The 14,106-nt window shown below is 34.9% G+C and overlaps 1 protein-coding gene across 1 annotated transcript; it reads left to right on the top strand.

The window, feature by feature from the left end:
• Nucleotides 1-306: 306 nt before the first annotated feature.
• Nucleotides 307-13,907, top strand: LOC145602102 (uncharacterized). The gene is made up of 17 exons (XM_081658251.1): nucleotides 307-569; nucleotides 1,759-1,803; nucleotides 1,992-2,073; nucleotides 2,742-2,910; nucleotides 3,890-4,049; nucleotides 4,849-5,215; nucleotides 5,695-5,878; nucleotides 6,407-6,508; nucleotides 7,281-7,607; nucleotides 7,906-7,989; nucleotides 8,080-8,238; nucleotides 9,237-9,320; nucleotides 9,611-9,748; nucleotides 11,106-11,218; nucleotides 11,955-12,118; nucleotides 12,785-12,856; nucleotides 13,421-13,907. Exons 2-17 carry the CDS (start codon nucleotides 1,767-1,769, stop codon nucleotides 13,528-13,530), a joined length of 2,352 nt encoding a protein of 783 aa, XP_081514377.1. The 5' UTR covers nucleotides 307-569; nucleotides 1,759-1,766; the 3' UTR covers nucleotides 13,531-13,907.
• Nucleotides 13,908-14,106: the final 199 nt, after the last annotated feature.

Below are 14,106 nucleotides of genomic sequence, written 5' to 3'. Positions count from 1 at the left end.
CTAGTGTTATTTGTGTTTATTAATTCCCGTGAAAAATGCTCATGAAGGACTATCAAAAGGGGACGGAAACAGTAATTGTTTTAATTAAAGTTTTAGAGGCATTAATGAAGACGTTGAATCGAAACGTCATTACCACAATGGTTAAATAGAGTAGGCGAAAATGAGTAAACAATTAACATGACGTATAATAAAACGCCAACTGTATTTGTGGGGTCATCTCGTGAATCGTCAAGGGAGAGTCTAAACGACAAAAACACCCAAAAAATTTCTCTCTCCTACATTCTCCATTTCCTCTTCCAACTCTCACACAATTTCTTCTGCTCTTCCTTCTGCTACTGCAACTGCATTTTTGCTACTCGTATTTCCTACCACTCATGTCTACTCTCTTCCTTCTTCGCTACTCCTAAAACATTTCCTCGCTTTTCTCTCTCTCACTACTTTCTCTCTCTACTCCTACATTTTTTCTCTCTCTACTCAATTTCTTCTCTACGATCACCTCCATTTCTCGCCAATTTCATCGCATTTATTTCGCATTTCTAGGGTTTACAAAGCGTCTGATTTTTTTACTGGTAATAATTTGGAGAATTTCGCTTTTTTGTGTGTAATTCGTGCTCAATGTATGCGCTTTTTTTTTTTTTTTTCTCTTTTCTCTTTTGTTATTTGAGTATTATCAGTACGTCATTTGTAGATAAATCTTCTGTCTTTTGTTTGAATTTTATCTGTTAAATTTCTGTGATTGTAGTGGAGTAGTGCCCTTGAATTGTGATCAATGTCGGTTTATTTGGAGTTTTTGTATATTTTTTTTTTATTTGTTTATTTTTGTTGGAGTTGATCGTAATATGTTGTTTTAAAGTGTATGCTGAATGAATGTTTAAATATATGCTTTCGATTGAATGCTTCAAATGTGTAATTCTACTCCTTTTGTCGTTGTCGTCGTGGTTGTTAGTATTGGTGGTGGTGGATGAAGTAATGTGAGGGTTTAGGCCTGGTTTATTAATGATCTTCATATTACAACGGAGAATCGTTATGAAATTGTAGTTAATCGTTATTAATGAGTTTAGGCCTGGTTTATTAATATGATCTTCATATTACAGCGGATGAAGAATTGGTTGATTTTTTCATGCAATTGTAGTCGATTGAGAGTAGGATGAAGAATTGAAGAATGAAGATTGTTCCCGTGTATGTAGTTATGTACTACGTGCTAGGCTGTCGAAACTAAATTATGCAGTAGTGTATGGAGTTTTGATGTGAAGTTATTTGCTGTAGATATGTTGGATTTAAGAATTTAAGCACATTGTGAAAGCGGACTTATAGGTTTTAAGTATCAATACGATTAAAGTTTGATGATTAATTTGAAGATTTACTCGGTTTATCTCAGCGGAAGCTCACAAGTCGTTATGCCTTTAAGAGGACGTAATGAATCTATGACAATCTAGTGTAATTGTGTAAGATTCAAGGGGAAGAGCCGGAAGAAGTGGTGGAGATGATTGCCTGTTTCTAGTTCTTTCTGCTTTATAGTGGTTGTATGCCTTTGTATGTTTTTATAGTTTTATCATTTATACATATTTTCACCTCCCTTTTCTCACATTTTAAAGTTATTATGAATGTCTCTTTACTATCATTTATCTACTAAGCTGGTCTTCTGCTTGTTTGTTTAATTTTCTTTCTAGAAGCAACTCTTGGCAGAAACCATTTGTCTTGTTGAAATTTTGTTTTTCTAATCATTCTACTTAATTTTATTATTATTCCTTTCACTAGGTTCTGAAATGGTGGAATCGAAGGCCAATTTTTCTGCCAAGAAAGGTAAGTCTTAATATGGATCATCTTAGTTAATATCTTGGACTTTATAGCTAATCAATATTATTTTATGAAGTTACTAAGTTATAAGAAATTTAAGCTATTGAAACACCAATCTTTAGATTGGCTTATTTATAACCCCCTTGTTCATAACTTCTAATATTGCAATTGTGCTTTGTCTGTGGCTTTTGCAGATGCTTCATCACGCTACATTAAATTGAAGAAAGACGGCAAATTTATTTGTTATGCTAAGTGCACAAATCCTCCCATTCAAGTGTATGTGCATATTTTTTGTTTTTTCATGTCATGATGATTTTAGTTTGTGTCCTATTGTGATGCATAATAAAGTTGAGCCAATTCATTTCATCTTAATCAATAATTAATCCAATCTAGGGCCAACTTGATGGTCTGATTTATGTGCTGTTAGCCTATTAACGCTTAATTCTTCCTTCTGTTTTTGGATATTGGAGATGCACTTGAAATTGAAGGCTTGTCTGATCCTAATTAAAAGATTTTTAAATGGCCTTTTTTTTGGTTGAAAATGCTGTCTTAGGTATATTTCAATCTTGAAAGGCAGGTATAAGTAAATTCACGATTCTTGTTTTGCCTTATAAGTGAAATGCATTACTTCAGTAGAGCGTATATGCAAATTCAATACCTCCAAGAATGTTTAGCATGCACATCAACAATTATTGATCTTCACTCTACTTGCATTTATCTATCATCTTACATAGTTTTTGACAAATTTATGCAGGAATGTGATTGTAATCTTTGCTATTTTTGCTTATACCTACTCATTATTTACCATTTTATTTATTATTATTATTATGGCTATAAGAAGGCTGATGTACTCATATTTCTTTCCTTTTTGTGCACCAAGAATTCTGAAAATTTCTTTTGAATGTGGATTTTCTGGTAATTACTATTTTATATCTAACTTGCAGGTCTTCCTCTTGGAATGTGGATATAGTTAAGATGAAAACAGTAGAAGGCCTTCTTCATTTGCCGAACTTTCCGATTTTTCCATCATTTATGCCGTCACCTGAGAAAAATGAGGCAGATCAGAAATCTGAATGGAATAAATTTCTTAACTTCCTTCACGGCAACAGTAAAGTAAGCACTACCTCTTATATCTGTATATAGTTATGTTTTTATTTTTTATTTGGATAAACTTTCCCCTTCTAGTAGATGGTGCGTGATTTCCTACTTGCATGCATGGATTAACTCCAAAGTGGTAGTATGCTGTATATTTACGTTTTTGTTTTGTTCAGGCTTAATCCTGAATTAGTTTTCTGACACCTTCACCCACTTCCTCCATCTACACCCAATTACCATATTTCGTAATTTCATGATGTAATGCATTAGTTTTGTTTCTTTATAGTTTGAAAATTTTGGTACTAATGTGATCTTTTCCATTCCTTTAGCCTTTTGTTGTTTAAAAATCTTGTTGAAGATGTTTATCAACCATTCAATACTTTAAACATACCCACATTTCAATTGGAATCCCATATGGGCTAAGCGATTTTTGTATTTAAAATACATGTTTTAGTGGACTGGGATTTACCAATGTAGTTGAATTTTATGTTTTAGTGAAACACCAAGTTTAGAAGAATTCCATGTTTAGTGGACTGGTTCCTTGATGCCAATTTATCCATCTAAACTTAGTGTTTCACTGCTTTACCTTATGTTCTTATGGCCTGCATTCTGGTTATGGAACATGTTCCCCTACAAAGGCCTTTTCACAGTTACCATAGACAATGTTGTATTTCTGTAATATTCTTCCCATTCCCCCATTTGGCTGGATAATATAAAAAATTTACACTATAATGTTATGTGTATCTGTAGTCATAGCTTTGAACATGAAATGAAAGTATAGTTTTATATTAGAGCAACTAATCAAGGCATAATCAGAGATTCAGAGCCAATTTACTAGTTCTTTTTTTAAAAGAGCCAATTATTGTTATTTTCTGGTATCTGAAAACTTGAAAAGTGCTTATGTGAACTTTCGTGAAGATTTTTCAAGAGGAGTGACAAATGAATATTAAGCCTGCAATCAGTATTTATAATGATGTTCTGCTGTTCTGTTTTGAAGGTTGCTACTGTAAAACTTGCGAACATGAAGATTCATGTATTTGCATTGCAACGTGAGCCTAATGTAACAGATGATGGCCTGTATTTTTCCCATGCTACGGTGGCTTATGATTTGCAGGAACTATGTGACACCTCTGTGGACCAAAGGCATGCAACACCAGGTGAGTTATTCCCCAAGTATCTAACATGTTCTGATTATAAACAGTGGGATGTATCAAAAAGAAGAAAGAAAAAGATGGGCAGAGCTCCCTCAAGTTTCTAACATGATCTGATTATATGCAGTAGAATGTTGAATTTAAAAAAATTAGTATCAAAAAGAAGAAAGAGAGAGATGGACAGAGTTGCTTTCATTTCCTTTTCCTAGGCATGCATATTGCAACTACAGTGTATGACTTGTATCCACAATGTATGCTTGATGTATCTATAGTGACACCTAATTGTACCTGAACTTCTCACGCTTCTCACATTAAGCATACTTCTCATCAGATCCCAATATATATATTGATATGTCATAAAATAATTATTATTAGTTGACACCAAGGATGCATCTGCTCAAGGTAAATGCTTTTTTTTTTTGAAAGGTCTCAAGGTAAATGCTTGAGGAAAAATTATTTAGTTGTCGACCTTGTCGTACTCAGAATTGCCTAATTAGAGAACTGTGAACTTAATCTTCAAGGAAAAGTATGATTCGTGATAATTGCTTCAGAATTACGAATGGATTTCTGGTCCTTAAATTAAAGCGTATATATCAAGCTATATCAAATATTGTAAAGCACCTGACAAAACATATCTCAAGCTACTAATAATCTGCGGCCCCCTTTCCTTCTTCATGAACGAACCATCAAATTGCTTGAGGAAATAGAATTAGTACTATTTTAGTATTTTTTTTTCCAAGCAATTTTTCTATGCTTAAAGCTCAAGGTAATTGTGGTTACTAATTTGAGTTTGTGGTTCTTACAGTTATGCATAAAGCTGCGATAAAGGCAGTGAGCCCATTACCGAGTACTCGGTTGATGCTTGAAGAAGAAGTAAAAAACCCATCATTGCTTTTCAATTCTCCGCGTCATTCTATGAAACACGTTGCATTTGAGTCAGATGCTTATCTGAAGGGAAGTAGTTCAGCTGACAAGGCTACCTGTTCCTCTATTTCCAAGTGTCATGAGCACAATAGTCTTCAGCTCTGCTCCGCAAAGGAAGATGTGGCTGCAGAAAGAAATTTTGTTACAGACCCGAGTTATTTGAAAACTCTTAGTCATGTTCATTCTGGTTGGATCTTTGGTGCAATTGCAGAGCTTGTTGATAATTCAAGGGATGCGAAGGCATCAAGGTCAGTTGAAATTCTCTGCTTCCAGATATTTATTTAATGTTTTGTTTGTGTTGAATGATTTTTTTTTTCTTTTTTGAGAAATAACTATAATTGACTTGAGCTTGCAGTTAAGTTTGTGAATTTTATAACTTTATGCAATGTCATTGATTGTGAATTTGCTTCGGATATAAAACTTCCTGTCTCTGTAACTAACATGCCCACAATTTTACTTGGCTGTCCCAAAATTTGTGCACTTTTTAAACTTTTAACTATAATATGTTTGTATTACCCTTAATTATATCTTTAAGTGAAACATATCATGAGCCATGGTGGAGATGTAAAACATTGCATTGAAAGAATTTTATTACTGAATAACTTAATTTTCTCAAAATGACCCCAATGGCCCAATAACATGTGGCCTATTATTTAGGTATGGATGGAGTACTACTTTGCATCCTAATATCTGCTATGTTTAACATCATTTAAGAATTTTTCAACAGGCTAGAAATTGCTGTTGAGACTATATTTGATAAGACTGTGGGCTCTGAGATTCCTATGCTATCTTTAATTGATGATGGTGTTGGAATGAATCACCAAGAGATATTGAGGATGATTTCATTTGGGCACAAAGTACCTGACGAAGATAATCAAGATTGTATTGGAAGATTTGGTGTTGGTTTCAAGGTAGTTTTTCATCAAATTGCTTTTTATTTACAGTGTCCTTGGACAACTTGCGGAAGAGATAAATATAATGAACACGGTAGTAACAATTGAGGCTGAAATGAATCAGTAGATGGGATTCTCTTGGGCCAAAATGTGTATTTGATCTTTCTAGCCACTGTGTCTTCTGCTGTACTCTATTTTCGTTGGACTTCAGAATGGCATTTGTATGTTCAATTTTTGCTAGGTAGCTCTTGCTCCCTGATGCATTCTTGTCTGCAGGTGACTTTGATATTGACAGAATTATCAAAAAAAAGTAGATAGGGTCATGTTTTTGTTGCATCAGAAATGTGAGTAGGCAGTAGGCACTATCTGCAGTATCATATTTATTGATAAACTCTGCAGTATTAACGAAGGGGTTGTTATGTGGCTTATGCTCATGAAGTTTCATGAATTCATTCAGTGTTTTTGGATCTTTCCTTGTCATCTAATGCAAGGTGTGTTTTTTTTTTTGTTTTTTTTTTTTTGTTTTTTTTTTTTTTTTTTTATCAGACAGGATCAATGAAACTGGGCAGAGATGCTCTAGTCCTAACACAGACAACGCATTCTCGTTCTGTTGCTTTTCTTTCACAATCATTTAATGAAGGAAAGGACGTAAGCCACCACGAACTTTTCTCCCCCCTGCCCCTCACCCACTCCATTGTTGTGAAAAATCTCTCTTGCTTTGTGTGTGTATACAATGCTGTTATATTGCTTTTCTTTTGCAACCATTAAATGGGGCCATGGAGTTTAAATTATACCCCACCACAAATCTCTCTTTCCCTCTCCTTTAATTCCGTGACTATGTGTCAACTCAATTTCTTCTTTGTCGCCTATCTTAGTAACATCAGATTAGGAAATCCCTTCCCCCTCTATGTTTGTGTATATGTCATGGAATCAGAAAAAAAAGGTTTTGCTGTCTTCAAATTAAAAAAAATTTTTAAAAAAAATTAAATAAAAAAAGGAAAAAAAGATTAAAGGTTTTGCTGTATACAACAGAATTCTTGTTGGATTAACAAGATTCGTGTAATTTATTGCTACATATTATTAGAGTTGTTACTGCATTAGATGCTAATTTCAGATGCTACTAATGTTTGAATATCTCTTTTTGTCTTGTATGAATAAGTTATGGTCAATTTTAAAAGCTTATCTCAAAAAGTACTTGGAAGTAAGAAAAAGACCGTAGTTTCCCAAATTTCCACCTAAAACTGCCTCAATGCGCAAAAATAAATTTTCAAGGTGACGCTTCTACAGCCCATGGGCATTACTGAGTTGTTCAAATTTTTACCAGGAACTATGTGATGAATATTTGTGTGGTCTTTTTTCTTTTGTGGTTGAGTATTATGTGGGTAATTTTCATACCAGTATGTGTCTTTTAACGATGCAGAATGTGGAGATACCTGTTGTCAGCTACTGTCGACAAGCTCAGTGCATGGACATTGATACAAGTGTACAGTCTGAAGCATTAGCGAAGTACAACCTGAATGTGATGAAGCAGTTTTCACCATTCAACGAGTATTTAATTGGTGAAAAGGCTGGCCTGTTTAGAGGAAATACAGGAACACAGATCTATATATGGAATTTGGATAAATGGGGCGCAGAGTACACTTTGGAATGGCAAGCAGGCTTGCAAGGTGGGAGCACCTTTCACCAGGGTGACATATATATTCGTTCTAGACGTGTCAGAAAACGTCCTGGGCAGACAAGTAAAAAGGTTTGGAGCACATTCCCTTCTAATATTTCTTTCTTCTGATGCTATTGCTACACAGATTGTAAGATCAGTTTTGCACATTTTTCTTTGTCTTAACAATAACTCTTTTGTGTTGTCGTAATTTATCAAATTAGATAATTTGCCTTTTTCTGAAATATATTTCTGATTTTCATTTTGGATGTTGATATCTAAATTATTAATGACGTACCTGGTCAATTTACATATGGTAGATAAGCGGCTATGCTTTTATAATTACGGTAAATACTTATTGCTTCTTTTCTCCATCTTTGTTCCTTTTCAGGTTTCTTTAGATTATTCACTACGTTCTTATTTGGAAGTCATATTTTTAGAGCCTAGGATGAAGATATATGTTCAAGGCTCACTGGTAATTCTATTAACCTTCTCTTGCTATTATGGGTTATTAAAATCTATCTGTTTATTAGTTAATTGTAAGATTTGTAACTCCGTTTGACAGGTTAGAAGTCGACCCTTGGCCAAATCTCTTAATAATACTGCTCACCATAATGGGGAAATAATGGGCAAACAAGTCCGGCTTACTCTTGGTCGTTGTCAGATAGAGTGGGATGAGGCAAACTGTGGAATATTCTTATACTGGCATGGCCGTCTAATAGAGGTCAGCAAGATTTTACTCATCTAAATGTAGAATTGTAGATGGCTGGGGATTTTTATTTTTTATTGAACATTCTTGTTTATTGCATGCTTCCTCATTTCCCTGTTCGTTAAGCTGCAAATTTATTGGTATCGTATATGTCATGCTTTAGTGAGAATAAGTGATCTTGTGTGGGTTGGTCATCTAAAATTAGCAGATGTCATCGCAATATTTTCTTATATACAAATAGGAATTAGTGTTGATGCATGTGTGGCTATGTGCATAGATACGTGGCAAACAGTGTTACCAATTTGGCTAGTATGAGATTGGATATGGGTATTCTAGTCACTACTGAGTATTGTTAGTTTAGGCGAAATGTACCACATTCACGTTTAAAATTTTCTTTTCTCAATTCGGCAGGGGGTTAGAGAATCAGGTAATGTGCACGCCTGGGTTTGAAGGAACATAAAGTAGAATTGTTCACTGTAATTTGGCCAATATACCTTGTAGTTTGTATAGGAAGGTTTCTGTTAAAGGGGATTTACGTTCTGATTTTAAAGTTTGTATGGAGCTTGTAAGAAATAAATTAGAAGAACTTGAGTTTCCTTTCATTGACAGAAGTACCCAATGTATCAGTTGTTCTCAATAGATTATGTAAGTAGTCTATAATCTCTACATTATCATGTGTTCTTCTCTTATTTGATGTTTTTCATTGGTTTGATTATGTGCTTAACAATGAAACTCGTGATTAAATCCCCTAGAGCAATAACATGTCCTCTTCTAATCTAGTGTAAAAGGAGAAAATTTTTATTTAATCAGGAGAATGTGCCTGCTTTTCCTTTCACAGGAAAGTGGTTGATGGATTAATTGATCAAACTATTGATGTACTTAAAAGCTACTGTAATTTGTAAGATTCTTTGATCGGTCTACGGTTCGAGTTCTTTATAGCACACCCCCGTGCTTCTTCTATCCTTAACCAAAGCTACCTTATTCTCTCTCTTACCTTCTTTCTTTCTTTCCAGGCGTACAAGAGAGTAGGTGGCATGGTTCACAGTGCTGATATGGGTCGAGGTGTAATTGGTGTCATAGACGTTACTGAATTGATGGTGAGCACCCCCACCCCCCCCCCCCCCCAACCGAGTAATTTATACCATTACACCAATGCTTTTGGTGACGCTCTTGTCTGGGGTAGAAAAGAGCCTTAGAGGGCTGAGAATTCTTCCTGGGCATTCAATATAAAGGAATTATATGTGTTGATAATTCTTTACATGTCATTATGTAATAATGTATTCTACAGCCATTATTTATAAGGTTTTGTCTTTCCCTCTTTTTTTTAAAAAAAAAAATTATGATTACTGTGCAGCTAAATTATCGTTTGTTCATCTTTTTGATTCAGGATGATGGGAATGGTAGTGTTTTGGTTCATAACAACAAGCAAGGATTTCAAGATTGTGAGCCATATGCTTTGCTTGAAGAATGGTTGGGAAAGCAGGCAGATGAATACTGGGATAAGTTTTTTGATCCAGTACAGTTGGTATGTTATATATATTCTACTTTTATGCTTGCATGATTTTTTTCTCTATGCCTACACTTGTTATTCCAGATGAACAATAGTTACAGTTACATTTTGTTATATTGTTCAAACTCTTCAAAGTGCTTAATTAATTAGGCTCGCTTGGAAGTGTATTAAGCTTTAGCTCTTGGATAGATTAATATAACGATCAAAATAAGAACTGGAGCGACGTTAGTTTACAAGACTAAAGGTGACATCTAGGGGTCCAACTGGAATGTTGGGCATAAAGCCACTAAGTCACTCTGGTGTTCTTGTTTTTCCTCCTTTCCTTGCTGAGTTGCTGTACCACTACAACCTTACATGTGCTTTGTCAACTGAAATCTAGTGTCATTGTTGACTTAGAGCAATAGTCTGCCGTGGACTGAAGGAATTCAGAAATATTCTTTCATGCAAAATCTATGTCGGAATTCACATTTTTTTTAAAAGGGTTGTGTGATCCGGCCATTCCTCCTCCTGTTAGCTGTGTTAGTGTTTGGCTATCTTTAAGCTGCCAATAAGATAATGGCTGAAATAAATGATGAACCTTCTGGGGAAGGTTTGTTGATGGGGATTTTAAAGGTGTAGGTTATAGGATCAGAAACAAAAGGAAGAGTGAGGAAGTGAAAGGCTATAGGTGTGTGGTAGCGATAAATGGGCCAAGACGGCTTATGAATGGCCTTGGAGCAACTTAACTCAGGCTTTCCAGTGGCCATTAATATCTCTCTGATCTATAGTTGACAGATGGGTTTTGTTCCTGGGGGTCAGGATATTCTTGTAGCTAATTGTTGGGATGCCAGCTGACTGACACTGGTTAGGTAAGAAGCAGTCAGACAAAGCTCTTTCTTTTACCTGCTATTAGCCTTATACACTTTTGATGGGTTTTTATGTCAGCCTATTTGGTTTAATAATGACAGTAATGATCATTTGACGTTGCTGCTTAAGGTTCATTGGAAGAAGAATTATTACATAGTCATTCCTTTTATTTTGATATTTCTTTTTTTTTTTAGCATGTTTTGGATTGTGAACCAAGTTTATTTGGTCCTTTTATTGTCTGTTAATAGTATTGCCTGGTGAGGTGCTATGTGTTCAACTACTCTGCATTAAGATCTAAAAAGTATTACTTACCTGGTTCTGTAGTACTTTAGCAATGTGATCAGATAAACTTGTTGCACTGCTTGTTTACTGCTCATTTTATGTATAATTATTACATCAATCAACTGTCTAAATAGCTGACAGTACGTATAGACATATAGTGGTGCTTGAAATCCAATGAGATTTCTCAGCAGTTTAGGTCGTATAACTTGTTTTAATTATTTTTTTATTTTTTTTACTTTGACAGAAAAAAGGCCATGCTCGATACAAGCCTGATAATGATTGGGTGCAGTGTGACAAGTGCAGGAAGTGGAGATTGTTAAATGCTGATTTTGACAGCATAAATCTACCTAAAGACTGGTATATTTCTTATAATGATTTCTTTGAATTATCTGATCTCTTGCTTTTCCTGTCGCCTGTGAGAATGGTCAAAGTTTCTAAATTAATCTTTACCAAATTTTTGTAAGTTGTCTTTGTAGGGATGACACTTGCATAGTTGCATACAAAATTAAGAAAATAAATAATAAATGATGTTCTACTTATTACATGTTTCGAATTCTAAGGTATTGCCAAAGGGCAACATTTTTAAATAATTTTGAAAAAATTCTTCAGACTTGTGTTAATGTATACTCCGTATCAAGTTCTGATTTTTAAGCATTATGAGAGTTACTTTTAAATTAATGTCATTTACCCATGGTGCTGAAGGTTTGAATCTGTTTGATGATAATCTGACACATATGTATATGGTTGAGTGAGTTTATGCATTGCAATTTCAAACTCTCTATTGCTCATTTTGAGGAGGGGGGAGAGTCATCTTTGTGTACTATTTATTACGCCACATGCAAAAGGAAAAACTACCTACTTATTCAATACAACTCATAATTAATATAGATGTGATCAATGGTACAATATTTCAAGTATGGAAGGAAAAGGATTTTAACCAAGATGAATTGGGCTTTTCCAGAAATTTAAAATGTTATTAATGGTATGGCTTAATTTTATCCTGCCCTTGGCATCCAAAGCCATGAGTATTGCGATATTGATAATGTTTTCTCTTTTCTTCTTTTATCTCCCCCTTTTTGGTCTATTTCAACAGGTTCTGTTACATGGAACCTTTCAATGGAAGATGTGATATGCCTGAACAGAAGCCTGGTCGTGGAGTAATCACAGTGGGGCTGCAGAGGTCATCCGGTCATGATCCTAGCAAAACTGCTGACTGTCTAGGCTTACAGAGTGATAGTGCTAGTCCTACAGCAGAAGGTATGTACTTAGCCTGCCTTGGTTTCTTTTTATTATGAAAGATAGTCCTTCATTTGAATTGGTGGCTTGTTGCCCGATTATTGTAAGAACTTGAAGTCAAAGTTATTATTCTTATATTGAAACACAAACACTAAGTTGAACTTCCTTACTCCTGTGGGTCCCTTCTGCACCCATTTGTGCTAGTATTTAGCACCTTGAGTCCTGGGGGTGCTTTGTGGCAGTTAAGATCACAAGGAGAATGGATCTGTTTGGCTGTAACGGTGTGAGAGTGGCTGTGGGGGTTAAGTGGGAGGGTTCTAGAACTCCATTTCATAAATCAAGGTATTTGATTCGAAGAAATCCCGTCTCTTCCTTCATACTCAGCCACTCACCACTTCCTTCCCTCTCCATCATCTCATACTGCAGTGCTCCTTGCTCCCAAACTACTCATGATCTCACCCATACGGCCATATCACAAACTAGGAATCCTAAAGCCTGAAAGGTTGTGCTTTCTCCATAGTGATGCTATATGAAAACATGTGCTGGATGAATTACATTTAATGTGAGATTCAGCCCACCAGCTTGTGGAAATGACTGTACTTCATGTACATTATTAATTTTTCACTTATATGTGCTTTATTGCTTATCCAATCTTCATTTACAATTACATGTGTATTTATCTTTTAGCAGTCGGTGAAGACGAGTTAACCCAACCAGCAGAGGGTGATGAAAAAACTCCCGTTAAAAAGGCCAAAAGAGGTGAGTCAATTGCTTGGAATTATATGCAGGAATTATGAATTTTATCACCTTTTTTGTCATTTGCAGGAATTTTGTTTCACTTTAGAGCATATGCTTATTTCATTACCCCCTCTGTTTTGTACTCCCTCCGTCCCCTATTGATGGTCACTTTTGCTAAAAAATCACGGGAATTAAAGAGAAATAAAGAAAGTACATTGAAAAGGTAAATTTCCATTGGGTATGCAAAAAAGTAGAGAGAGAAAGTAATTAAAGTACGTGGGAAAATAAAATTTACATGAAAAATTTAAATTTGCACAAATATTTTTGCAAATGTTAGAGAATTTTGGTAAAAAAAATAATATTAATGGTACTTGAAAAAAGCAAATGTGACTAACATTTTGAGTCACCAAAAATGGCAAAAGTGACCATCAATAGGGGACGGAGGGAGTATTATTCTTCTCGCTTGTAATCTCTTTGTGAATTGTGAGACAATGGTCAAAGTAGGAAGAACAATATGAAATGGAGGGAATAATAAAATGTACTTTTGCCTATCCACTCCTGACTTATTTCTGTATCTTATCATAGGAAAGAGTCAAGACAAGGCAACTCCACCAGCACAGGATGATGTAGAGGTTCCTATCATTAAAAGGCGTAGGAGAGGCGTGCAAAACGCTAGGAAGTACATACAGGAATAGTGAGTTTTAGCACGTTTCGAACTATTGATACAGATGATTCGCTAACACACATACTTTTTTGGGTTTTCTCGTGTACATGCAACAATGGGGTGATCTTTTGCTAGATAGTAGTCGCCATTTTGTCTAGATGGGGTGATCTTTTGCTAGATGTTAATATTCTCCATTTTGGCTTTTATATACCGCATGGTAGATGAAATTATTTTGTATAGGAAGGCCATTTACAGTTTCACATGCACATTTAAATCAGGTGAAGAATGTAAAGCTCATTGCTGTTACAGAATTTTGTTTAGATAGAATGTTATGGTAAGCTCCTCAGTCCTCAATGAATACAGCTTTTATAAGTACATGCTTATGATTATGCTATGAATTGAAAAGTACACTACTCAACCTAGTGCTAAATTTTTGTTTATGTTCCTAGCTCCACAACTTTGTCTGAAGATATATGTTTTCTTATTGACCTTCTCATATGTAGAATTCTCAGCCTATAATAATTAGAGTCATGAATGGCTTTAATAACACGCATTGGTATTTAATTACATTTTAGATAGTATCATCTAAATACAAATAACAAATTAT

Source organism: Chenopodium album, chromosome 21, assembly GCF_948465745.1.
Source record: "Chenopodium album chromosome 21, dcCheAlbu1.1, whole genome shotgun sequence".
Taxonomy (NCBI): Eukaryota; Viridiplantae; Streptophyta; class Magnoliopsida; order Caryophyllales; family Amaranthaceae; genus Chenopodium; species Chenopodium album.
Note: the sequence above shows the minus strand (reverse complement) of the source record. Positions and strands in the feature narration are given on the sequence as shown.

Bases quoted from the DNA above. Each gene is read 5' to 3' on its own strand.
- LOC145602102 (XM_081658251.1), top strand. From the start codon at position 1,767: ATGGTGGAATCGAAGGCCAATTTTTCTGCCAAGAAAG. The intron at 7,608-7,905 runs GTTTGGAGCACA...GTTCCTTTTCAG, and splicing joins CTGGGCAGACAAGTAAAAAG to GTTTCTTTAGATTATTCACT. The intron at 9,321-9,610 runs GTGAGCACCCCC...TTTTTGATTCAG, and splicing joins TAGACGTTACTGAATTGATG to GATGATGGGAATGGTAGTGT.